The 26556-nt window shown below is 41.0% G+C and overlaps 1 protein-coding gene across 2 annotated transcripts in view; it reads left to right on the forward strand.

Moving 5' to 3' along the window:
- notch2 (notch receptor 2) overlaps positions 1–24626 on the forward strand; it is a 74023-nt gene extending 49397 nt beyond the window's left edge. Inside the window, exons 4-35 of one of the 2 annotated variants that reach the window (XM_041790853.1) lie at positions 779–986; positions 1134–1267; positions 1734–1856; positions 2299–2532; positions 3421–3576; positions 3666–3851; positions 4553–4666; positions 4768–4881; positions 5075–5308; positions 6540–6650; positions 6813–7005; positions 7702–7847; positions 7972–8085; positions 8233–8352; positions 9471–9623; positions 9865–10093; positions 10375–10576; positions 10866–11019; positions 11154–11338; positions 11478–11610; positions 11854–12105; positions 12251–12363; positions 15991–16526; positions 16616–16957; positions 17047–17189; positions 17272–17494; positions 17782–17869; positions 19586–19742; positions 19826–20145; positions 20391–20538; positions 20816–20913; positions 23048–24626. In XM_041790853.1, coding sequence (XP_041646787.1) covers positions 779–986; positions 1134–1267; positions 1734–1856; positions 2299–2532; positions 3421–3576; positions 3666–3851; positions 4553–4666; positions 4768–4881; positions 5075–5308; positions 6540–6650; positions 6813–7005; positions 7702–7847; positions 7972–8085; positions 8233–8352; positions 9471–9623; positions 9865–10093; positions 10375–10576; positions 10866–11019; positions 11154–11338; positions 11478–11610; positions 11854–12105; positions 12251–12363; positions 15991–16526; positions 16616–16957; positions 17047–17189; positions 17272–17494; positions 17782–17869; positions 19586–19742; positions 19826–20145; positions 20391–20538; positions 20816–20913; positions 23048–24478 — 7094 coding nt within the window. In that variant the 3' untranslated portion in view covers positions 24479–24626. The remainder of the gene's footprint in view (positions 1–778; positions 987–1133; positions 1268–1733; positions 1857–2298; positions 2533–3420; positions 3577–3665; positions 3852–4552; positions 4667–4767; positions 4882–5074; positions 5309–6539; positions 6651–6812; positions 7006–7701; positions 7848–7971; positions 8086–8232; positions 8353–9470; positions 9624–9864; positions 10094–10374; positions 10577–10865; positions 11020–11153; positions 11339–11477; positions 11611–11853; positions 12106–12250; positions 12364–15990; positions 16527–16615; positions 16958–17046; positions 17190–17271; positions 17495–17781; positions 17870–19585; positions 19743–19825; positions 20146–20390; positions 20539–20815; positions 20914–23047) is intronic. The other variant, XM_041790855.1, reaches the window with a different exon arrangement.
- Positions 24627–26556: the final 1930 nt, after the last annotated feature.

Consider the following 26556-nt stretch of genomic DNA (forward strand, 5'->3'; position numbering starts at 1 on the left):
ATAACTTTGTTTAAGTAGCACTTTTAAAAAACGGATAATTCAGAGTGCTTTAACAGACAAGGTCATGAACTCAGGGAATAATAAAATAACATTAACAATCGAACCAAACAGAGGTCTATAAAATTAAACAAAAGGTTGTAAAAAACTAAAGCACAAAGCCAGCAAAAATCAACACAAATAGAAGGAATGCAAATGACACAAATGATCTTGAAAAGCAGTTAAAATGGTAAAATATAAAAAAAGTAGGAAAAGACAATATATATATATACATATATATATACATATATAGGCAAATATAAGCAGACGATAACATTACATTTAAAGAAAACAGTATCCCATTAAGCTAATAAACCGTGTGAAGTGCTTGTTTGACAGAGAACACATCTCAGTCAGGACAAGTTGCAAGTGGAGGAGGACAGAGTAACTCAATGAGTCTGCCTCATGACTGCAGGCTGAGAGGTCAACTAACTTATTAGAGGTTGTAGATACGCAAACTCAAAACGGTGAAAACAGATGGTACTAAAAGAGCAACATGGCTGCACAAAAACTTTACTAAACCAAAAAGAAATCTCTAAATTGGGGTGACTTCTATTCAAGTTCTATGGAAATAACCTAACTCAATTTAAGCCCATTTCCCTTCAATTTCTGCACATATTGATGAAAAAAAATAGTTTAATAGCTACCCTAACCCATGTCCTCTATGGTTGTCTACTTTCTGTATCTGAGGGATAAGATATGCAAGGAACCAATGCTCAGCTCTTCTCTGTATTTTTTCCAGGGCCACGGTGTGAGCAGGAGGACAGCTGTCTGTCTAGTCCCTGTGCCCACGGGGGAACATGTAGCTCCCTGTCTGGTGGAAGATACTTGTGCTCTTGTCCAAGTGGCTACTTTGGTCCTCGCTGCCTTAATGACACCAATGAATGCACTGTTACACCCTCCGTATGCCAAAACGAAGGAGTATGCCTCAATACTCCTGGCTCCTACAAGTAAGAATCAAGAAAAAGAAAATTTCATACATTTTTAATCTAGTACAACTACAAAATTACAGATATCTTTTTTTTTGAATGGGGTGGAAACTTTAATAATTGTCTGCTGTTTAAAGGTCATTGTATGAAATGCTTCTATTGCTGCAGGTGTATCTGTGCCCCGGGGTTCACAGGCAGAAACTGTGAAAGCTCATACATCCCTTGCTCACCTTCCCCCTGCCTGAATGGAGGCACCTGCCACCAGAACTCTGAAACCAGCTACTCATGCCATTGCCTTCCAGGTAGGAGGATTTATATATGGAACTTCAGAAGGACCGTTTTAGGCTGGTTATGAAATAAATAAATCAAAACTAATCATCAAAAGTCACATCAGCTGAGATATATGTTTAAAACAGGGACTTCAGACAGAAATGTAAGAGCGAAGATTGCATGTAAGAAGAAAAAAAGAGTAATGTTGTTGCAGATATGTGTAAAAATGAATTGAGCTTTGAGTTTTAGTAGCAATTTGTTGTTTTAGGTGTAAACAGCCTGATCCGGTTGGCTGTGTTGTGTTAGACACTCCACTGTCAGTCTGTTACACTTAACCAGTGGACACAACAAACAGAGGCAGGTTGTGTTTATACATTACCAGGACATGCTGTCAGACTTTGGTAAGCTAGACAGTATCATTCAACAGCTGATGTATTTGTGTGCATGCTTTAACTGACAGGAAACAAGGTGTAAGCAAAGACTTTGTATTTGTGTCAGGGTTCAATGGGACAAACTGTGAGAACAACATTGATGACTGCCCTGGTCATCAGTGTGCCAATGGAGGAACCTGCATGGATGGAGTTAACACCTACAACTGCCAGTGTCCTCCAGAGTGGACTGGTAAGAGATTTGTGTGTCTTTACATGTGTTCCTGAGACCACAAGTACACTCTGTGGTTTGATTTCCTCATATTGTCTGATTGATATGTTTATATCATTCCTCTGTTCTCTAACCTCCTCTAGAGGCCCTTACTTCATACAAGGTGTGTCTCTGAGAGCACACTTGAGTTACATACATACATACATACATATGAACATAAATACATCGACTTCCTTGGACCTGTCTGAGTTTATGTAGCACTAATCCAACCAAAAGAAACAAAGCCAATGGTATACGGGAGCAGGGAACCAGAACATGTGGATAAAGAATATTCTCCTACTGCACATTTTCTACATGTATAAATAATGAAACCTTCTAAATCTAATGTAGATAAAAATATATATTTATATATTGAACAAGTATAACCTTCAGTGTCATTTTTTTTCCCACTTGTTGTGCACAGGTCAGCACTGCACGGAAGATGTGAATGAGTGCCGCCTGCAGCCAAACACCTGCCAGAATGGAGGAACATGCAGCAACCTGATTGGCAGCTACGTTTGTGTGTGTGTGAATGGCTGGAGTGGACCCGACTGCTCTGAAAACATTGATGACTGTGCAACAGCGGCGTGCAGCCCTGGCTCCACGTGCATCGACCGTGTAGCATCTTTTGTCTGTCTGTGCCCCCATGGAAAGACAGGTAGGCTGGCAGTGAGAGAAAAGTTCGGCTGATAGCAATCAGTTAAGATGTTGTGTAATAAAAGACTAAACAATTCTTTTAGTCACTGTCACAGTGCAGTACTTCTTTTTAGATTCTGTGATATGAGGCCTAGCATTAGTTCATGATAGACATGGTAGTCATACGCGCAGCCGTGATCAGCTGCCGGCCAGCTGATCCTTATTATCGCCTCCCAGCTCTCACAGCCAATCGCACCTCTTCCTCTCAATGCAGAGGTTTAATTAAATATGACATCCTTCCCCAATCGTTGCTTGCATTAGTGCTGATGTGCCACGCTGCTGCTGCTGAATCTCCTTGACCACAGCCTCCTCCTTCATAGCATGAAGCTTGTTGCACCTTCATATTCAGTTTCATGTTGCTATGGATTAATTGCTTTTGAACTAATTTTATTGTATTCAATACGCATTGTCATAAATGTATCCATCCATATGGGGGTTTCTAGCCACGCACTTCCTGGAAAGTCAAAGCATACTTGACTAACCTAGACAGCATCTTTTGAGCAGAGCCTTGTCCGACAAGAAAAACTGTACATCCATTTTCCAGTGAAATGGTTAATCGTGTGACGAGAGTGTTCCTGACTGAACTATGAATTACTCCATTTATCAGTTCAAAAAAGTGTTTTTCTGCTGCTAAAGATGTTTTTTTTAATTGCTAGGTGAAGTTGACCTATGAGTTTAAAAATAGCTTATCAAAACCTTTCTTTATTTAAAAGTCTATGACAGTGAACCATGCTAAACAAATACTCTTACTATAGAAAACGTTTTTTTTTTTTAACCATGGTCTTTCGTTCAAGTAGCGGACCACTTTCTTTAGTTTTAAACCTTTTTTTTCCTCCATCATTATTTTCAGGTTTGCTCTGCCACAGAGATGATGCTTGTATCAGTAACCCTTGCAGAGAGGGCTCTCAGTGTGACACCAACCCAATCAGTGGCATGTACAACTGTAACTGTCCACCTGGATATGTAGGCAGCACCTGTCAGACTGACAGAGACGAATGCAGCATTGGTGAGCAAATCAAAAGTTAAAATTTGCACTATATGTATTTAGCCTCTGATGGGATATGTCTTTTAAAATACCTTTGTCTCCTAAATTAGGTACAAACCCCTGTGAACATGGTGGTCAGTGTGTAAACACTGATGGTTCCTTCACCTGTAACTGTGTTCGAGGTTATGCTGGGCCACGCTGTGAGCAGGATGTCAATGAGTGTGCTTCAAACCCCTGTCAGAACGATGGCACCTGTCTGGATCGTATTGGGGACTACACCTGCATCTGCATGCCTGGTATGTTTCTGAAGCAGGGTTTACATTACTGATAATTAAACCAATTTTATTTGACATTTTCATCAAGATCACAGGGCAGATCATATAAAACTATTTGTTTAAAAGCATCAGTGAAATTCAGTCAGGAGAAGATGCCATGGAAAACAAATAGCAATTCCTGACAAGAAAGGAGCTCAAAAGGCAGAAACGGCAAAACTTCACCAAGACAAAAAAATCAGATTTGTTTAATAACAGGAAAAAAATGCTTGTAATTCATTTGTGGTATCTTTTAGTCAGTTTTATGTACAACTTTCATGAGAAAAGAGATAAGATTTTCAAAAGCACCCAGTCTAAAAAAGGTTTGTTTTTAACTGAGATTTCCTGTATCCAGGAATTACACAAACATGCCTCCTGCTCCTTTCCCGTGACTTAACTTTCAAATCTCTTTACAATTCAGTGCTGTTGGTTCGTATTTGAACTGGCTAAAAGAACTAAAACCATATCATTGGTAGAGTTAAGACCAGTTCATTTTCAACGTTAATTGTGATTAAAAATCTCAGGCAACATTGCAGTTAATAAAGTAAGCATTAACTAGCTCATCTGACACCCAACAGTTTCTTTAAAAATGTAAAAGAATGGAATTAAAACCATGTCATTCTTTGCCTCTTTTACATTGGAATAATGGCGCTACAATGCATCTTATTTTCCTGGCACACCTGCAGGTTTTGAGGGGACTCACTGTGAGACTGATGTGGATGAGTGTCTCAGTTCGCCATGTCTGAACCAGGGGAAATGTCAGGACCAGGTTAGCCGCTTTGTCTGCGATTGCCCAGCAGGTTTGTTCACATGCTGCCAGATTTCTGCATTACATTTTGCACCTGCAATTGAATTCCTGTTTTTTCATGTTAATGGCTGTATTAATTTTGTTTTTTTTCAGGCTTCAGTGGAGAAACGTGCCTTATAGACATAGATGAGTGTGCTAGCACGCCTTGTTTGAACGGGGCCAAATGTATCGACCGACCCAACGGATATGATTGTGAATGTGCCGAAGGTAAAAGAGAATAAAGTTATGTTGAGCTTAGTGAAAGAATTTTCTCCTTGTGGATTTGTTTTGAAAGCACAGCTATGTGTGCAGATTTCATCCCATTGAACCCCATGTCTATTTGACCCAGGAAAAACTATAAAATAAAGCCCCTCCTGGCACAGTCTTTGTTATTTTTCTAATGTGAAATATCGCCCCCTAGGCTTTACTGGTCTGCTTTGTGAAGAAAACATCAATGACTGCGTACCAGAGCCATGTCACCATGGCGTGTGTAAAGACGGCATCGCCACCTTCTCCTGTGAGTGCTATCTTGGATATACAGGCTCCATCTGTAACAGCCAGGTCCAGGAGTGCCACAGCAACCCATGCCAGAACCGAGGACGCTGTATTGACCTGGTCAATGCCTACCAGTGTAATTGTCCACCAGGAACCACAGGTATGTGCTGTGTTTGCTATAATGCTACTACCTGTATTATGAAATTCATTAAGTCATATTTATTCTTCTGTTTAAAAGTGTTTATATAGTGTTTTTATGGAGCAATGTTTAGCAGATGTGTTATTAAGTTAAAACATTTGGGGACAACATAATGACGTAAGAGAAAAACCTCACTTAGTTATAACAAGCATAAAGGATGCATTTCTCATTATCTTACGTCTTATCTCAAATCCTTGCTGCTTGACGTGCAGCTGCTATAGTTACAAAAAAAAATTTAACTTGAAAAAATGAAATATACAGTGAGTTTTAGTTCCTTTTTCCCAAAAGCACTAAGTACCAAAAGCTTTAGGTTATCATTTGATAAAGAATCTATAACTGAATTATTCTGATTTTTTTGTATTCAAATTCATCAAATGTGCTTTCAGGTTTTTTTAGTGTCCTCCTGTAACCTTTTAAGTTTAAAAAAAAAACAGCTTGAATAAAATGTCCCCATCCCCCACATGAAGAGCTTCCTGTATAGCTTCAGTGCATTGAACGAAATGTAAAGGGTAGAGCGTGCTAAAGATTGTGTGTGTGTGTAAAAGTCACAAGTCTGAGTTGAGCAACGCTACACTCCTTCGCTTTGTGGATAAGTAGGCCCACTTCGGTTCATTGTACCACCCTGAGGCCTGGTACCGCAGTCTGTACTGTCCTCACTTCACTTAAACTGGCGTCAGGTCACCCTGTCAGGTCTCACTTTCTGGTTTCATGCCTACACTTCCCCTCCTCTCATGGTTTTGTTCCCCTTCTGTCTCTCCCTTTTCTGTTTCTGTTTCTCATACATTTCCTCTCTCTCTCTCTCTCTGTCTCTCTCTCTCTCTCTGTCTGTCTGTCTGTCTCCATCTGGGTTTAACAGCTGCTGCCTTTACTATTATTAATGTCATTTTTCTAACTTTACACCATGTTGTGTCAAGCCAGGGCTCCTCTTTCTTTAAATCATTCTGAGCTTTGGCAAGCCTTTCTGTCTTTATGCTTAAATCATGGTATCTTACTCCCTCTGGTGGTGAATGAATTAACTACAGATTTTGTAAGAGCTACTTGATCTCTTTCACCTCAAACTCACCTCCTTTCTGGCACCAGCTCTGTGATGTGCTACTTTTAAATATCAGCAAACTCTTTACAATCAGAATGAATGATAAAGCATTTAAAGATACAATATGACTGAGTTTGTTTTGCTATGTCTCCTGTTTAGGGGTGAATTGTGAGATAAATGAAGATGACTGTGCCAGCAACCCTTGTGAATACGGAGAGTGCCACGATGGCATCAATGAGTACAAGTGTGTGTGCACCCCAGGATATACAGGTATTTTTTTGCATACCATCACAGCAAACTCTATAAAACCACTGTTAAATAATGAAGGATAAAAAATAGATAGCACTGTGGCAGAAGACTATGATGCAGAAATCATCAAGTAACTGACAATCTTTTAGTACATCTAACTGGCTCTGATTTACTCTCTGACAGGAGCTAAATGTGAGGTGGATATCAACGAGTGCAACTCAAACCCATGCTTGAGTGGGGGGACCTGCATCGACAGGATCAATGGATTTCAGTGCCTGTGCCCACCCAGCACCCACGGGCCACTGTGCCTCTCTGGGACTGACCACTGTGCTGCTCAACCTTGTGTGCATGGAGAATGCATTGAACAGCAACACGGGTATGTTATCTTAGGCTGATACTATGAAGTTTGATGGTCTAACAGCTATCTGTCCTTGTGCAGAATGTTACAATGAGATTTTTTGTACATCAGTTACAAAGTCTGGGGTTGGATTTAAAAAGAGCCATGATTTAAAAAAAAACTGTTAGGCCTATAGTCATTTATGTTTTGTTTTATTTGATATTCCATCATAAGACATCTGCTTAGAATGTTCTTCCAGCCCCGTTTGTGTCCCAAATTCCCCCCTGCATTATCCTTAAGGCCTTTGCACTCTGAGTACGTTTTTTTCACGTTAACTACAGGAAAATGAACTCATGTTCAAATTGGGGCTGAAAGATTGGGGAAGATAATCTAATTGTTATCCCCCCCTAATATTGAGACATAAAACAGATGGTACCACTTACTTTACGTAAAGCTTAGACCCCCTCTATTATTATTTTGTTTAATTTTTTTTTTCCTCAATGACGGATTCTTTTCAAGATGTAGTGAAGTACAGTACTTCCCCCAAAATGTACTAAAGTAAGGGTAAACTTACTGATTTTGAGGACTAAAAAAGCACAAACACACAAAAAGCTGCTTGATAACATTAACATGAGTGATTGTAGTTACTTACTTTCCACCCCTGCTAAAGAGTAAATGCAGTTATATGACTTACTTTGCATTTTGGTTTTATAATTTTCTTCCTTTCGTCTTAAGGTACCATTGTGAGTGTGAAGCTGGTTGGGTGGGACATCACTGTGAGGAAGAGAAGGATGAGTGCCAGCCTAATCCATGCCAGAATAATGGCAATTGTCTGGACAGGCATAATGGCTACACGTGTCAGTGCCAACCTGGATTTAGAGGTAAAATTTATCCGTGGTATTTTTCCATTATTTCAATACAGCAGTTTATAAAATGAAAACATTTTAATTGAAGAAAAGTTAACAAATTAAAGAGAAATGATCTGAGCCCTGTATTCTCATTTAGGTGTGAACTGCGAGAAGAACGTTGATGAATGTGCATCAGGGCCTTGTACGAATCAAGGCGTTTGTATAGATGGAGTTAACAGTTACACCTGCCAGTGCAGTCCCCCGTTCACAGGTTGGTATTTTAACATTTCCACCTTATCAACATCACCTTGATAGCATGCAGTTACAATGTTTGCAGATTTTACCTGAATAATATTTGAGAAAGAAAATCAATAAGTTGTCTTTGTCAGTGTGTAAAAACCGGTGCCATGTCTGATAGGTAAACACTGCGAGGTGGAGCAAGATCCCTGTAATTCTCATCCATGTGAGAGGGGAGGAGTGTGTCGTCCATCGGCAGACTACACCTCCTACACCTGCCAGTGTCCCGCTGGCTGGCAAGGTATGCATCCGCCTGAGTGTGTCTGTCTATATGACATCAAGGGACTAAATAACTGTGTGTCTTAGAGCCAGGTCATAGCTACACTAATGCAGTGGTTCTCAACCTTGGGGTTGGGACCCCATTGGGGGTCGCAAGACACTGAGGGGAGTCACCAGATGCCTTAAAAAAAACTAAGAATGTTTTTTAAAATTACACTATTGCCACTTGACACCAATTTGACCAAATTTTAACCCTTTTTCATCACTTTTTAACACCAATTTTAACACATTTTTGCCACTTAAAACCCATTTTTGTCCATTTTAAACCCTTTCTATCACTTTATTGCCACTTCTAGACCATTTTTTGACACTTTCTGCCTATTTTTGCCTCAGTTGACCCATCATTACTTCTATCCACCCCCTTTTTTTACACCCCTTTTAACCACAGTTGACCCATTTTTGCCAGTATATATCCATTTTTCATCCCATTCCACCTAATTTCCACCAATTTGTTGCAATTCAAAGCCATTTCAGCCCATTTTTAATCCCTTTAACCACTTTTTCTGCCCGTTTTTGCCACTTTAACCCATTTTTGGTTATTTTTTGCCACTTTTATCTAATTTTTGCCATTTTTAACCCATTTAGATTCTTTAAAGATCCAGTTTCACCACTTTTTCACCATTTTTTGCCATTATCAGACAGTTTTAGCAATTTTAAACCCATTTAAATTATGTTTTTAAGAAAAGATTTTTTTCATCTAAAGAAGGCTAAATGAATAAATAAAGATATTTGTTTTTTTAACAAGAGTGGTTATTATTCAGGTCAGATATAAAATATGGTTTTCACAGCTTAACTTCAAAAAAGACCATGGTTTTGCTGACCTCCATGGGCCTCCAGTTTGGCTGGGACCCAGAAAGCTCCCCCTTTATCCCTCCTTATGGATAGCCTTGTCTGCACATGACTATTCTAGAATATTCATGGCTGTGTTCAACCACCTTCAGATACAGTGGGGGGTCCCTGGTCTCTTGCACCTCTATTTTGGGGATCGCAGGCTGAAAAGGTTAAGAAACCCCTGCACTAATGTATTACTGCTGAATTGATTTGATGTTTATGTGTGTTTGTCACCTTACAATTGTGCAGGTACACGTTGCACTGAGGATGTGAATGAATGCAAAAAGAGCCCATGCAAAAATGGTGGCCGTTGCATGAACAGTCCTGGAAGCTACACATGTAAATGTCTTCCTGGATACAGCGGACACAACTGTCAGACAGATATTGACGACTGCTCGCCCAGTGAGTTTCACTTAAACGTATTAGATCACCCAATTAGTTTCTTATAGCATAAGAGACACATCTGGCCCTCTCAGGTAAGCGTGGATATAAGCCTGTACACATTATCAAAATCCCTCATAACACAAGTACACTAGCATTTTCTACTTCACTAATGAAGGCTATGCTGCAGGTGCATTGTTTATTGACAATGGGGTTGAATTGTTCATTCAGTGCCTGTCTTTAAATCCTCTCCCCTCTGCAGACCCCTGTCTGAATGGAGGCTCCTGTGTGGATGGTGTTTGGAGCTTCTCCTGCGACTGTCGCCAGGGTTTTGAAGGGGAGCGCTGTGAGACCGAGGTGGACGAATGTGCGAGCCAGCCCTGCAGGAACGGTGCCATCTGCAGAGACTACGTCAACAGCTTTGTCTGCGAGTGTCGCCCAGGCTTTGATGGAATTCTGTGTGAACACAATATCCTCGAATGCACTGAGAGGTGAGCCATAGAAGCAGCATTTTATTACCAGGCTTGATTGTTCTGTTTTCTTGTAATAAACCCTTCTTGGATGACTATATCCTTAGCAGTAAGTTGAGAGAATCAATAATAGTGTGAAACAATGTCAGATTTGGGTAAACAATGACTTAACGTTAACTTTCTAACTAGCGAAAGGAAAAGCACATACTATCAACAAAGACGTAAGGGATTATTTTAAAGTAAACTCCTTACAGTGACAGTTTATCATTTACCAATACCCTGCCCACTCTCTTTTCGTCCAGCTCCTGTCTTAACAATGGTACTTGCATAGATGACATCAACACCTTCTCCTGCCGATGTCGTCCTGGTTTTTATGGGACTTTCTGTGAGTATGAGCAGAATGAGTGCGATTCTCAGCCCTGTAAGAATGGAGGCACCTGCACTGATGGCCTGGACACATACCGCTGCACCTGCCCTGTGGGATACAATGGACGAAACTGCCAGGTAAAGTCTGAGTTTTTACGTTTAATATCAAAACGTGCAACAATACACTCAAGTTGAAAGTCATTTACTATATACATTTTTCTAACACTCATAAAATCTTGTGTTAGATGCTGCATAGTTTTAATGCTCCTTTGATGGGATTTTTAGCTGCTTGTTTATTAATTGTTTTTTTTGAAAAAGTAAGATTATAATGTTGGTACATAAAAGCTAAGATCTCACAAACTGCAGAAAACCTTTTGGCAATCTTGATTTGAATTTCCTCTCACTCAACTTTATCTCTTATGTGCAGAACTATGTGAACCTGTGCAGCCAGGTACGCTGTCTGAACGGGGGCTCCTGCTCTCAGACTGCAACCTCCTGGACCTGTCACTGTGCATGGGGATGGACGGGGTTGTATTGTGATGTCCCAAATCAGTCCTGCCAGGACTTTGCTGCCACAAAGGGTGAGGCTACTTCCTGTTCTTCAGGCCTGAAAAAGATTTCATGTCCTGCATACCATTTCATTAAAGCTTGCAGAAGTTGTATGAGGTCATGTTGTCAATTCAGTATATGCTTCTTCTTTTCCACGTGCCTGCAGGTATTGAAGTTGAAAACGTATGTGAGAATGCTGGGCGCTGTGTGAACGAGGGCAATTCTCACAAGTGTCAGTGCCAGCCAGGATACACCGGCAGCTACTGTCAAGACAAGGTTGATGAGTGCAAGTCAAACCCATGTCGCAACGGAGCCACATGCAAGGACTACCAGGGAACATACGAGTGCATTGTGAGTAGTTTGTCATCTTTTGGGGAAATTTCAGGTTTTCAAGGTTTGCATGGTAATACATTTTAAAGCTTTCATGGTAAAACTAACATTTTTAAAACACACGTTGGATTCACCTAAGTATCTTACTTCATTGGTTCAGTGTAAGCCAGGCTTCCAGGGGGTGAACTGTGAGTATGATGTGGATGAGTGCCACTCAAAGCCCTGCCTCCATGGAGGAACCTGCATTAACCTAATCAACCGCTTCACCTGCGCCTGTCCCCCTGGAACACATGGTGAGTCTGCATTAACCATAGGTGACTAAGTACACACAGGATAAATGTGGAGAAATTTCTTCTGTAAACATTCATGCCGTAGGTCTTAAGTAAGAAGTATTTATGAACATTTTTGCTTTTTAAGTGAACCATAGGTTTCATGGGGGCATATAACTCCATTCTCTCCACATTCTCATCAGTACAGAAGTTAATGAATTTGAATTTGTTACACACAGTGATGTCTGTCTCTTCTGTGGCCTGCAGGGCTCCAGTGTGAGGTTAACGTGGACGACTGTGCCCCTCAGCCTGGCTCCTCAGAACCTCGCTGTCGAAACAGAGGGCAGTGTGTGGATGGCGTGGGCCGTTATACATGCTCCTGCCCTCCTGGATTTGTTGGAGAACACTGTGAGGGAGATCTGAATGAATGCCTGTCAGGTCCCTGCCATGCTCCAGGCAGCCTTGACTGTGTGCAGCTGGTCAACGATTACCAGTGTCGCTGTCGCCTTGGATACACGGGTACGCTCATATTAGTTAATTAAAGTGGAATAAAATGAGCATTTATCTTTTACTTTTAATGCTGACAGGTGTTGTTTTAAAGCTTTTCAAATCCAAAAGAACTGGTACATGTTTCAGATTGGGTAAATTTCTGTTTTGTTATCAGGTCGTCATTGTGAGTCCATGGTGGATCTGTGCCTGTCAAAACCCTGTCATAACAGTGGCACCTGCTCTATGAACATGACCTCAGTACATGGATATACCTGCTCCTGTGTACCTGTAAGTGTCCTTCTTCTCAGCCTTTTTATCTTCATACATTATAACTGGATTTCAGCTGTCTTCTTATTCTGCTTTCCTTAACCGCATTTTTACTTAATAATATAAGGCTAAATCTTTTGTTCAAAATTATAATGATGACTTGTTCATTGTCAGTGCATGACTTAAGTTGTGACAACTGTAGCAGGCTCACTCTAACACCAGGTTATTTTCCAATATTACTTGTAATTGTGTTTTAAGGGTCCATTTTTCAAACAGCAACTGTATGTCACAGAAATTTGCAATTTATGGCAAAGGTACAAGAAAACTTAAGCACTAATAATGACTGTTGTATTTTCTGAATATCAGTGTCATTCTAATCTATTCACATCAACTTTAAATGTGAAGTAAACCAAAGAAAGTAAAAAGTAAAAGTTTGTTGAACAAGGAGCACTTATAAATTGAATAGATGGTTTAAGAGACTAGTGACTGATATTAAAATATTTTTATACCCAGCCCTTCACACTGTCCTAAATAGAAAACATTTTAAATGGTTCTCTGAAAATGAAGAGATATTTAAGTTGTGGAGGATTTCGTTGGATATTGGGTCAAACGGTGGCAAATATTGAGAAAAGTGTCAAAAGTGGATTGAGAGTGGTAAAAATGGCCAGATAAAGAAATAAAAAGGGTTAAAAGAACAGCAGAAATGAGTGAAACGTGGCAAAAATTGATCAAAAGGGCCATAAATGGGCATAAATGTTGCAAAAATGTGTAGATAAGATATTGACAGAGGTTAAGAAGTCAATCAGCTAAACAGTTGAAAACTAGTATAGATAGCAATATATAGTAGGCAGTTGGCTTGAGCGGTATCCACCTTTTAACATCGTCACACCCTCTCCAAATTTTACTTCCTCGTAATATTATTAACGTTATTAATATTAATATTAATATTAATATTATTTCCTTGTAGCGCAACAATGCTGAGCTCCATCCTGCTGCGAGTTCACTTCATAGGAAGTTTATATACTTTTTGGGACTTCAGTGCCTAAAATATTTAATTAGCATCGATTAACTTAATCTATTTAACATCCAAAGCAGTAAAAATAAATTTGAATGTTTTTAAAATTGTGGTGTTGCTGCTGCAGCAGGATGCAGTGCGTTAATAGACTTCATAATTTTTGTAATAGATCTACACTCAGAAAGAATGATTTAAGTACTTTTAAACCTGCGTTGTCATGATCATGGTACAGCCAGCGGTGCACGTTTAACAGTTTGCCTTTACAGAGGACTGTGGTGCCACCAGCGCTGTGCCAGCACTTAGGCCATGCCATGGCACACGAGTTTCTATGTGCCGGTATGTATGTGCGGGTTTGTTGTTTTACAAATTGGCCCGACATCATTAACAGAAATTCTGTCATCACCTCTTAAGCATCTTCACACACAGACACAGTAGTGCTACAGTTTGAATGGACACAGACTCTCATGGCATTTTTTTTTTAAATAAACGTGCGCTTTTTTATGTAGTACTGTCTTCATGGTGGTAATTAAGCAATAACGTGGCTATTTATTAATACCCTGGCATATGATATTACCGCTAATTTCTAGCTGAAAGTGAAGCCTTTGTTTTAACACCTTATAGGTAAGCAGAGATAAGTCAGAATGAAATCATCTTTCATCCCCTTTTTTCCTCTCTCTCGCTCTCTTCCTCCCCGTGTCTCCGTGTGTAATAACTTAAATATATGACATCTTTGCCCTATTGTATGAGGATAAATTAAAATAAAAATCCTTGACTGTTATTATACAGTATCTATGAATGTGAAGCAATGTACTGTGTGCTTCAAAACAGATTAAGATCAGGCTTAATTATTTATATCCATGTTGTGCAGCCTGATGAGCTCTGTCGCCACGAGTTTACTTTATAGGAAGCTTATAAAAAGTTACAGACCACTTAAGAGCTTTAAATAACTTACAAATATTGATGGGGTAATTATGCTCAACTTTGCTGCTGCAGCACGCAGCACCTGTAGTTATTAATAGCCTAAACGTTAACATTTCTCATCACTGATCTACAACAGAAAGAAGAATTAGCGTGTTTTATAAACTCACAATACCGTGGATCACATTACAGCCAGCAGTGCACTTTAACACTTTGACTGTAGAAAGGTCCACACCGCTGTGCCAGCGCTATGCCAGGGAGCCAGGCCATTGGAGAGGCATCTGGCTGCAGACCTCAAGCAAACTTCTACACTGGGGCATTCAGCCACAGACCTGCATGCTGGGGCGGACCTCTGCGCTGGGGCATGACGTACATTGCTCAAGCCCGCGGACCTCTACGCTGGGGTGATGATGTATATTACCCGCGACAAATTTTTTGCTCTACCCGCTTGCCCACTGGCTTACCCTAAATCTAACCACTTGGGTTTTAATGCCTAAACCAATCCACTCAGATTTTAATGCCTAAACCAAACCACTCGGGTAGGGGTCGGGGTCTGCTGCTGCACACCCCAGTGTACGGGGCTATGCTAGGGTCTAGTAAGCACAGTGGTGTAGTCATGCTAACAACAGATAACACGCTGCACGCCCCAGCGTAGAGGTCCGCCCCAGCGTAGAGGTCTCCAGCTGAACGTCCCAGTGTAGAGGTTTTGTCGAGGTTTGCAGCCAGACCCTCTTGGGCCATTGCGCGCAGCGCACAAGTTTGAATACGCCGGTATAGCTCTGAGCGCCTTCGTCATTTGCCAAATTAAAATGAAATCATAAGCAGGATATCATTTATCATCTTAAAGCATCTTCACTTACTTGCAGTGGTGCTGCTGGTGGAGGGACACACAAGGCATTTATTTATTTAAAAACCTGCACTCATCACATGGAACTGTCTTAATGATGGTAATTGAAGCAATACCGTGGCTATTTTTTAATACCACAGTATACGGTATAACTGTATTACCACCCATTGCTAGTATGCAATACTCTGTGTATTGCAGAATGTTTAAAATGGCAATAATATTGAATGGTGGCATAAGTATTGTAATATAATATAATATTGGTGGGGCCACTAGTAATTCCCACCCCTAGTGAAAGTGTGGCAAAAATGGGTTTAATGTTGCAAAATTGGTTGAAAGTGGAAAAATGTAGCATAAATGAACAAATCAGGGGTGAAAAGGGGTTAAAAAGTGGCATGAATAAGTAATTTTTTCATGACTACTTAACAGCAGCTCCATAAACTTGGAGCCCAACTGGGAGAGCCCATTCACTGTTTTCTAGTGACCCAGCCAGTTCCGTGGGCAGGCCTGCTGACAATCAAAGATTATAGGTGTTATAGGTGGACAGATGCCTGTACTATCTCATTGTTCTCATTGTTCTCTATCGTTTGCTCTCCCAGCAGAACGTCAATCTTTTTCGCACTAAATGCTTAATTTTCTCTCCACTAACCTTTAATTCCTTCTCTTGTTCTCATGCTTACTTCAGCGGGCCACACCATGGCTCAGGTACAGTAGACAAGCAGCTGATCTGATAAAATCTGCAGTAGTTTGGTAGTTTATTTCATTGAATGTCAAAAGCTGTGAAATATTTGGCTCTGACATGTTTGAAGCAAACCCAAGCTTTTGGAAAACTTTATTTCTATCATACTTAACAGCATCATATGTTTTTCAGGGCTTTACTGGATTCAACTGTGGAGAAATCGAAGGTTACAGCTGTGAGAAGCTTCGTTGTCAGCATGGTGGGCGCTGTGTAGATTCACCAGCTGGACATCTATACTGCCAATGCCAGCCCGGCTTCAGCGGGCCCCATTGTGAGAATGAACAAAGGTGTCCATGGACCTGCCAGAATGGAGGAACCTGTGTCAAGGACCCATCCAACCCGTACCAGTACAGCTGCCGCTGCCCCATGCACTTTTCTGGACGATACTGCGAGAAAACCCTCCTCATACCGGGCAAAACGTCTTGCCCCTACCCGCAGTGTGAGCAGCAGTCTGGGGATAAAGTTTGTGACGACCAGTGTAACAATCACGAGTGTCAGTGGGACGGGGGAGACTGCTCGCTAAACTGGCGACAGCCTTGGGTCAACTGTACAGCTAGCATTCCCTGCTGGGATCTCTTCAAGAACGGGCGTTGTGATAAGGAGTGTGATAACCCTGGGTGTTTGTTTGACAGCTTTGAGTGTCAGGAGACCAAACCAGCCTCCTGCAAGTATGTCACCCTTTTTACTGCTGTAGATGTAATAATAGTTAAGGTTTCATTGCCGAATCATTACTCATGCTCCTTTATTGTGTTGTCAGGTATGACAAGTACTGCGCTGATCACTATGGTAACGGTATTTGTGACCAGAGCTGCTACACAGAAGGTTGCGGTTGGGACGGCCTGGATTGTTCAGGTGACACTCCACCCAGGCCGGTAGACGGCATGCTGGTTATCGTGGTCCGGCTGCAGCCTAAGGAGCTGCTTGGAGACTTGCGGGGTTTCTTGCGTGCCCTGGGAGCCCTGCTGCACACCAACCTGAAGGTGAAGCTGGATGACAACAAGAAACCGATGGTGCGACCATACTACGGTACGGAGGAGGAGCAGGGTCGGCATGCACAGAGGAGCAGACCTAAGAGGGAGCTGGAGAGGGAGGTTATAGGGTAAGGACAAGTCATTTCTCTACCTCAATCTCTGACTAAAACTTGATAAGTTGAATTTTATCTGTGATGTGCTGCCTCATTGTCTGCAGATCTGTGGTGTACCTGGAAATTGACAACCGTGAATGTGTCCAGATCTCTGTTGACTGTTTCTCCAACACTGATGAAGCTGCATCCTTTATCGCAGCAGCACACATCAAAGCTGAACTTCCCTACCCTCTAGTTTCTGTCAATAGTAAGTAGACCTGCCATTTAGAAGTTGATCATATTCAAATGGTTTTGCATTTAAGTAAAAACAAACAAATAACTGGTATTAGACATGCTTCCTCCACCTCCAGGTGATAAAACTCTTAAACCCGATGACCCGCTGCCGTATGTGGTTGGAGTGGCAGTGGTCATTATTCTGCTCATCCTGGTGCTGGGAATGCTAGCAGCCAAGAGGAAACACAAACATGGGCTCCTGTGGCTGCCTGATGGCTTCTTGGCCAACAAAAATGACAAGAGGAGAGAGCCTGTGGGACAGGATGACCTGGACATGAAGTGAGTGGATCAGAGATATATCAATGTTTATAACAAAATTAAAACAAAAACAAGATGAGGGTCCACACAAGAGTAAATTTTTTAGGTTCCCTGATTATTTTGGGGGGAAATGATGAAATATATCGTAAATAAGCGTCTTATCTTACTTTCTAGAAACCTTGGTGTCAGTTCTTAAATTTTAAATGAAGTAAGGCATAGGAGAAACCTTGCATACATGCTGTTTTCTGGAAGAAATTATAGAACAAGACGAGACTTTCCCTAAAACTTTGGTAATTTTCTCATTTAAGGAATTTCAAGACCCAGGATGGAACCATGATTGATGGAGGTCAGAGTCAGAGATGGCTGGAAGATCAGGTCCCAACCAAAAAACCTAGAGTAAGTGAATATGGAGAGAAAAAGGAATACGGTACAGATAAATGTGAAAGACTGGAGAAATTACGCTCAAAAATGTCACTGAGTATCACAGGGTGTTTTCACACCTCTTGTTTGGTTGATCTGGTCCAAATCAAGGACCAGTTTGTTACATTGTTGCATGGAGGTATTTACAAGTCGGCCAAAAGCTAGGAAAATGCTCTCTAACTGGTCAGTTTCTTGCAGTTTATGATTGAATCTATACTGGCACGCCACTTTTTACACTTTGACCTGGAAAATAATACATTTGAAATAAATATTTCAGTCACAAATGGATCTTTAAATAAATAGATAAAGTGTGTGAGGGTTTGAACTTTGTTTAATACTGACAAAAAACAATCTTATTCAACAAAACAATGTTACCAAATTACAGTGCTTAACAAATTTATTAGACCACCCTAACCCTAACCAAAGTAATTTTTATTCCACACCTACTCTAAATTGACAGCATTGGTAATTACCAAAATCATTTTTTATGTTTCTGCAATGGTTAATACACCAATATGTAGAAGCTCTTTAACCCAAATGATATTTTTAATGCTAAAATATAATTATTATTATTTTATTATTATTATAATTATTATTATCCATGAATTTTCAAATTTACTGATTAACAAAAAAACTGAAAAAATAGTAAAGCACATTATTATTTCTTGATTAATATGTCAAATTATAGTTATTTACTTGCATTCCTAAACAGAAAAATTTGTTTTAGTGGTTGAATGTTGTGCTTGATTAATTTCTGACTTCTCAGAGAAGCCCAGTGAGCCGGTTGAAATTTGGGTGAATTCAGTTCGAAATCTCTCATTCCTGTTCAAAATGGTAAAACGTGGAGAGCTCACTGAAAATGAAAGAGCCCGCATTAAAGCACTTCATGATGCTGGATGGTCTCTGAGACAAATATGACAGGTGGTCTAATAAATTTGTTAAGCTCTGTACATATTTTACACAACAGCAGAAACTGAAATTTAACAGAAATGGAATCTGCGGTGGGCGCAAGAGTATTTATTTGTTTATTAATCGATCACGGATGGCGTTATTTCACCAGTAATACATAGGTGGTCATAGACTTTCTGGGAGTGATGCCTCGACAAACAGACATCTGTCCCTTTGGGAAGGTCAGAGCTATAACAGGATGAGAACTTCAGCACAATGGACGGTCTGGTGTGTCACTGTGTGTGCCAAAGAGGCAGAGGAAGCACACTGCGTTCATTTATTGATCTCAAATCGTGTTATTTATTCAAAAGTAAAACAACGAATATAAATCCTGGTTAAGTTTATGTGTTGGAAGCGACTGCTGCCCATCTTCTTTGTAATATTTCTCACAGAGACAGCAGCCTAATGAGGGGAAGAAAAAAACACTAGCACGATTTTCTCTGAAGCTCCTTCAAGTCTGTCTGTGGGTTTTAACACTTATTTCAATGGGTAGAGTAGCTGATTTAATCCAACAAAGCTCAATGTTTCCTGAGTCATACCAGATCAAGGTTGGTTCGAGTTCTCACCATAAATGAACAACCTTTTTGACTTCTCTTGGTCCGGTTGTTTGGTCTGCACCAAAGTTCACTGATCAGCTTTTACACCAGCACGAACCGAACTCAAGTTCGTTTCAGTTGAACCAAACAGGTTAGGTGTGAAGCAGCGAATTGTGAATTTAATTTCAAGTTGTGTTGCTTATCATAGCAGACTGAAGACAAACCATTGCTGCCCATGCCCATGGATGGAGGTGTTGACCACAGAGAGTGGACTCTGCAGCATCGTAAGGCTGCTGACATCACCCTAACGCCTCCTCAGGCTGACCTGGATGCTGACTGTCTGGATGTTAATGTTAAGGGGCCTGGTAAGAAAAAGCACTTCTAATCTTGCTCATGTAAATGCATTTATATTGATCACTTTGAAAATAGATGATTCCTCCTCTTCTAGATGGCTTCACCCCTCTGATGTTGGCATCACTGCGTAATGGCGGAGGCCCAGACTGTGGTCTGCATGCAGAAGAGGAGGATGAGAGCGGAGGAGATGAGCCCGGGCCGAGTGTTATTTCAGACCTGATTGCTCAGGGAGCATCTTTAATGGCTCAAACTGACCGAACGGGTGAAACAGCGCTCCACCTGGCTGCCCGCTATGCCAGGGCTGACGCTGCAAAGAGGCTGCTGGATGCTGGAGCTGATCCCAACGCGCATGACAACATGGGCAGAACTCCTCTGCATGCTGCTGTGGCTGCTGATGCCCAGGGAGTCTTCCAGGTATGAAAAACAGTTTAAACACTTTCTGACACTCTTTAAAGCTGGTCATCCAAAGCAACTACATTGTTTGTAAGCCCCCTATCCAAAACAAGTTCAAATATTCTAGTGATAATAAAATGCTTTCACTTGCATAAGCAAAGGTGAAGGTAAGCCCTTTAATTAGATTAAAGTTTGAAAAAACAGCATTGCTATGGTTTTTATTGTTTATCATATCTTTATCGCATCTTTTTGTTTTTGTTTCTTAGATTCTGATCCGTAATCGTGCAACAGAGCTGGATGCTCGGATGAATGATGGCACCACTCCTCTGATCTTGGCAGCTCGGCTCGCTGTGGAGGGCATGGTGGAAGAGCTGATCCACTGCCATGCAGACATCAACGCTGTAGACGACCATGGTCAGTAAACTTTTTAACTCCATCTCTGATGCCTTTTCAAAAATTACAACAACACAGCTTATATGTTTAAAGTTGTAAATAAATAGACACACTTTGCCAAAGGTGATTTCCTTAAAGCAGAATTATGATACTGTATATCACTCCAAGAGCTCTGAGTGTTAAAAGAAAACATGTTATGAATGGAATGTAAATTGACATTACAGTTTCGTTTTAGTAAAGTAGTTTCAGTAAACATTAATATTTATCTCCGTCTTTCCTCTCTGTTCCACCACTCTAGGTAAATCTGCTCTGCACTGGGCAGCTGCAGTAAACAATGTGGAGGCGACGCTTGTGCTTTTGAAAAATGGAGCTAACCGGGACATGCAAGACAATAAGGTTGCTTTTAGTTATTTTATTGTTTTTGTCTTTTTTTTTATATGTAAAACCTCAGCCCTGTATCAAAATGATAATAACAAATTGTTTTTCTAGCTATGTACCTCAGATTAACTCTTTTTACCCATCATATCAGTCATTTAATTCATTTCTTTAACAACATTTTGTTCTACAGTAGTATGTTACTGTGTAATATCCATTTCTCCTTTGATGTCATTAAATCACATCATAGCAATGTGCCAAATAACCTTTGTAAAAAGAAAAAAAAATCACAAACATAGCGATATAAAAGTACACTTTTTTCCTCAAGTATTTGAAAACCCTTAAACCAGCTCCTTCATTAACAAATATGATATCACTTGCATGCTCCTCTCTATGTTAAGTTTAGGTGGATATTTAAAAAATTGGGTTAATTACTTTTTTTTTTCTTTTTAGCAGGGCTGATCACACTGTTTCCATCTCCTCATATTAACCTTTCATACTTAAGCAAGTTTACAGTGTTACGCAAAACCAAATTAAATTAAAGTCGGACAGAAAGAAACCAAAACTTCGGACTGAGCAAAAGACAAAAAAGTAAAGTCTTAAAAACCAGTGCAATAAGCTACCTTCATTAACTGAGTTTCTCTCAACAATAATCAGTCTTTCAATCTTAAATGGTATAGTGTCAATTAATGGCAAATGTTATCTCAAGACACTTAACAAGCTTGAGACTGTTCTTTATATCACATTTACAGAGACCAAACATAAATCCACCATGAGGAAAGCACTTGGTAAAACTGACTAAGGTTAGCAGTGGCAAAAAAAGTATTTAAAAGGCAGAAACCTCTAGCACAGTGGTACTCAAACTTATTCTACCCAAGAGCCACATTGTCTTCAAAATACTTTTGCAAGAGCCACATTCCAAAACCAGGACTGTAAGGTAGATCCATAGATCAACTGACCCATAGTGGAAATGAAATGAAAGAATGAATTGGTGGATTGTTGTGTGGTTAAATTGGAGGTTTTAGGCTACATTATAATGTCTGTGTAATGTCAGAAGAAAGGATATGTCACTGATAATGCACATAGATATATATATGTATTATTTACATAGGTTCCACCTGGCCTAGAGACTTGTTAAAATATTAGAATGTGCTGGGTTTGAGCCATGAGATACTTTTCAAAGAGTTGGGGAATTATGGTGGGCTATTTGGGTATTTATATTTCACATTTGTGGCTCTGTTAACTTAAAAGATTTGCTTTTTTCCCCCACTAATTCATAATCTTTTTTAGCAAAAGGCGGAGGGTCCTCATATTGGTCTTTGACCCCGGCCTTCAAATGATTGAAACCGGCCCTGCCTCAAACCTGCAGCACTCCCAGACACATGACTGCCCTGCTTCATTTTGTAGCTTTGGTTTTATGTTTCTGCTCTTTTGACAGATTTATTATCAGTAGTACATTAAAGATTAGATAAAACAGCCACATTTGGATAAGTTTCCCTATTTATCTATCTCAAAATATCATCTCGACATGTGATCCTTGTGTGTCCAACTTGTTGACCATGACACGTATCGCAATAATCATCATGGAATAACATTGTGGGAAGGCATCAGCAATAAGTGACTGAAGAAAATTGTTAAAAAAGGGCATAAGAAGCTTCAACTTGGAACACAAGACAGCACACCTTAGTGAATGAACTTTCTGAAGAGACGCCCCAAAAGCAGACTTCTGCTGCACTCTTTCTCTTATGCAGGTTCCTCTGTCATGCATGTACCCAACGGTAATAAAATATGGATTTAAAAAAATGTTTTATTTTAAGTTTAGCAATAAAAGCCTGTCTTCTTTATTTAGGAAACAGATTTATTGATGTGACTCACAATTAATATTTAACAGATGACAGTGCTTACATTTATGAAAGCTATATGGAGGATTGTTATTTTTCGAAGTTAGACTTAAAAGAGCTGCAACTGATCAGTAAAGAGCCACATGGTGCTTGAGAGCCACAGGTTGAGTAGCACCGCTCTAGCAGAACTAGCCTTGTTGAACAGCCATTCGAGATGACTGTTTTGGTCCTAATGGACTGATATTTGTCATGTTACTTTATGACAGTGTTTTTGCACCATTTGTATATTAATTTTTTTTTTTTTTTTCCTCCAGGAGGAGACCCCTCTGTTTCTGGCAGCAAGAGAAGGCAGTTTTGAGGCGGCTCAGGTCCTTCTGGACCATTATTCCAACAGGGACATCACTGACCACCTGGATCGGCTTCCCCGTGATACAGCACAGGAGCGCATGCATCACGACATTGTGCGCCTGCTGGACCAGTACAACCTGGTCCACAGTCCACACAATGGGCCCAACCACATGGGTGGAGGAGGAAACTCCTCTGTTATGTGTGGAGCCAACGGAGCAGGTTACATCGGCATGCGGCCTGGGCCACAGGGAAAGAAGAGCAGGAGAGGAGGGGGTGGAGCAAAGATTGGAGGAGTCAGCGGGGGAGCTAAAGATCTCAAAGACATGAAAGCAAAGAGAAGAAAGAAACCTGCTGGAGGGGAGGGGCCAGGTGTGGGGGCTGGAGTAGGGGGAGGAAATGGAGGTGGTAACGGAGGAGGGAGCGCTAATGGCGTCAAAGCTGCAGGTGCTCTTCCAGAGAGCTCAGTCACCATGTCACCCGTCGACTCCCTGGAATCCCCACACTCATATACAGCTGACGTGTCGGGCACGGTCTCCACCACAGCAAACTCTCCTCCCCTCCTGAGCAGCCCTACCTCCAGACCTATGCTGCCCCCTGTCAGCCACATGCTGGGGCAGCAGCAGGGCTGGGTGGGCATGACAAAGCACGGTTACAGTGGCCACATGTTTGGCCTTGTGTCGCACCAGATGGGTGGGTCTCACCCGGGCATGGGCCAACATCACAGCCAGGGCCCCATGCTCACTCCCATGAATGTCACCATGAGCAGAGAGCAGCTGCCACCCATCGTCACATTCCAGATGATGGCGCCTGGTGGAGGCCAGGCCATGATGAAGCAGCCTCAGCCGGGGCAGGTTCAGGTCACACAGTCGCAAGGCCAGAGCCAGAGCCAGGGCCACCTACACTGCTCCCAGAGTCTGATGTACCCAATGCCAGACCAGATAAGCATGGCACATGGTCTCTCCCACACCCTGCAGCACCCTCACACTGTTACCCATGGGGCCCACAGTGGGATTGAGGGCCAGTCAAGGCAGCTGCCCTCCTACCAAACCATACAGAGCCCGGTTGATAAATACCCTACACCCCCCTCTCAGCACAGTTACACCACTGCCGGCTCAGAGGGCACCACCCCTGGCCACTCAGCCCACCCTCCCAGTGAGCACCCATATCTCACTCCTTCACCAGAGTCCCCTGACCCCTGGTCGTCCTCTTCGCCACACTCCAACTCGGACTGGTCTGATGTCACCACCAGCCCCACCCCTCTGGGGAACCCACACCATGCACTGCCATCCACACACCACACACACATTCCAGAGCAGGTGCAGCTGCAGCCACAGTCGCAGCAGATGCAGCAGGCGTCTCAGCAGCCTCAGCTCGGAAACATGCAGGTGTTTGCATAGGCTGGACACAGGAAAGCAGAAACAGATGGACTTTTGGGTTCTGTGTAGTGAAATAACACATAGTAACTCTTCTGATGCTTTTCTCTCTTCTCTCATTAATTCTCTCTGTTTGTTCTTCATTATAGCAGTTAGTAACCCCCCCTTTATGTTTCTTCTCCTCTTTGCACTTAAGAAAGCTCTGTATAGTTTCTGGACTGTTACTGAGTATTATCGGCTTGACTTTAAAAAGTTCTCAGAACCAAAAATCTGTGGAGTCACAAACTTCAATCAGTTTCTATGCAGTTCCTTCAATCACAGTAGAGAATCCTCAGCTCTCTAGTGGCTGGGTCAGACTTTTTTTTGGCCTTTGGCACCAAATAAACATTCTATATTGAGATCATCAAGGATCTTCAGTGTGATGGCTGTCACTTGGAACAGACTGTTGAGATGGACACTGAGCTGGGACAGAGGATGTTCTGCATTAAAATCGTCCTTTTTTTTAATGATGTCATGATTTTGTTCTGCTATCATTCTTTAATGTTAAATGTGATAAGCCTCCCAATACTAACACCTTGTTGAAACCATTTATTTTTTGTTTTTTAAAAATGATGGGTCACATTCAGTTGATGCTTTATTTCAGCAAAACTACCTAGTTGCCTAATTTTTATTCATGCATTATTTTTGAAAGTACTGAAGTGGGATTTTCTGTGGGACTACAAAGATCGAAGAAGAGAAAAAGATATTGGAAACAGAGGCATCTTGTTGCTAAATTGCTCCACATGGGCAGGCAACTTCAATTTATTTACTTTTTGTTTTAACATCAGTGTTTCCCCTGTCTGAATGCACAAAAGGTTCAGTAACAGAGGTGTCAAGTAACGAAGTACAAATACTTCGTTACCTTACTTAAGTAGAAATTTTGGTTATCTATACTTTACTGGAGTAATTATTTTTCAGCCGACTTTTTACTTCTGCTCCTTACATTTTCACGCAATTATCTGTACTTTCTACTCCTTTCATTTTAAAAATAGCCTCGTTACTCCTATTTCATTTCAGCTTGTTTTCATTCCGGCTTGTCATTGTTCAAAAAAACACAAAAATCCCCCAAAAACCTATCCAGATAAATTGCACCATCCGGATAGAGGGAATTTGATTGTGGTTGGATGAGAAGTATAAACATAATACCATTCCAACACCCTATTGGTTTGTACGCGATCCATCGTACCTGCACACATGATACAAATCACGTCACACTCCAGCAAGGAAATAGCAGACATATGTGGCCTAGTACGAAGATGTCCGTGGCAGACTCAAGAGAACTCGAGCAAAATGTCCCAACCAAGCACCAGCGAGGAGGTTGGTACCCAGAAAGACCAATACTTATAGGCAACTAGTCATCATATCCTCTGCTCCATGAAACACATGTTAATGCTCAGTAGTACACATATATGGTTCTTGAATGTATTTGCATTGTACTGAAATGTGTTCATTTTAAAATGGACATAAATGTAGCTGAAACAGGTGCATCCCAAATTTTTCAATGTTAAAATTTTAATCTAACATTATAGTCATTATAGCCTTTAGAAAAATGTGTTTTGAGGATGTGGAGTAGTGCTCTATAGGCCCCTCTGGCACGGCCTAAGCTTTTGTCCTTAACGGCATTTTTCCCTCTTGCATTACTTTTACTTGTATACTTAGTAGTTTTGAAACCAGTACTTTTACACTTTTACTTGAGTAAAAAGCTTGAGTTGATACTTCAACTTCTACAGAAGTCTTTTTAAACCCTAGTATCTATACTTCTACCTGAGTAATGAATGTGAATACTTTTGACACCTCTGTTCAGTAAACACCTGTATGACACGCATGTTGCCGGTACATTGAGAAACAGTTTTATCAGTGTTAGAGGGCTGGTACTGTTATAATCTTTTAGATTGGATTCAGATGTCTTGCCACAGATTTACTTTTCTTCATCAGTTGTTGAGGGACTTGTTTAGAAGCTTGACAAACTTTATGCAAATAAAATCAATAGTTTTAGTTTGTTCTATAATGAAATGTAAATATACTTACAGCACATTCTGCTTGTTGTTACTGAGCTCAACTTG

The sequence above is a fragment of the Cheilinus undulatus genome, linkage group 7, assembly GCF_018320785.1.
Source record: "Cheilinus undulatus linkage group 7, ASM1832078v1, whole genome shotgun sequence".
Lineage (NCBI taxonomy): Eukaryota > Metazoa > Chordata > Actinopteri > Labriformes > Labridae > Cheilinus > Cheilinus undulatus.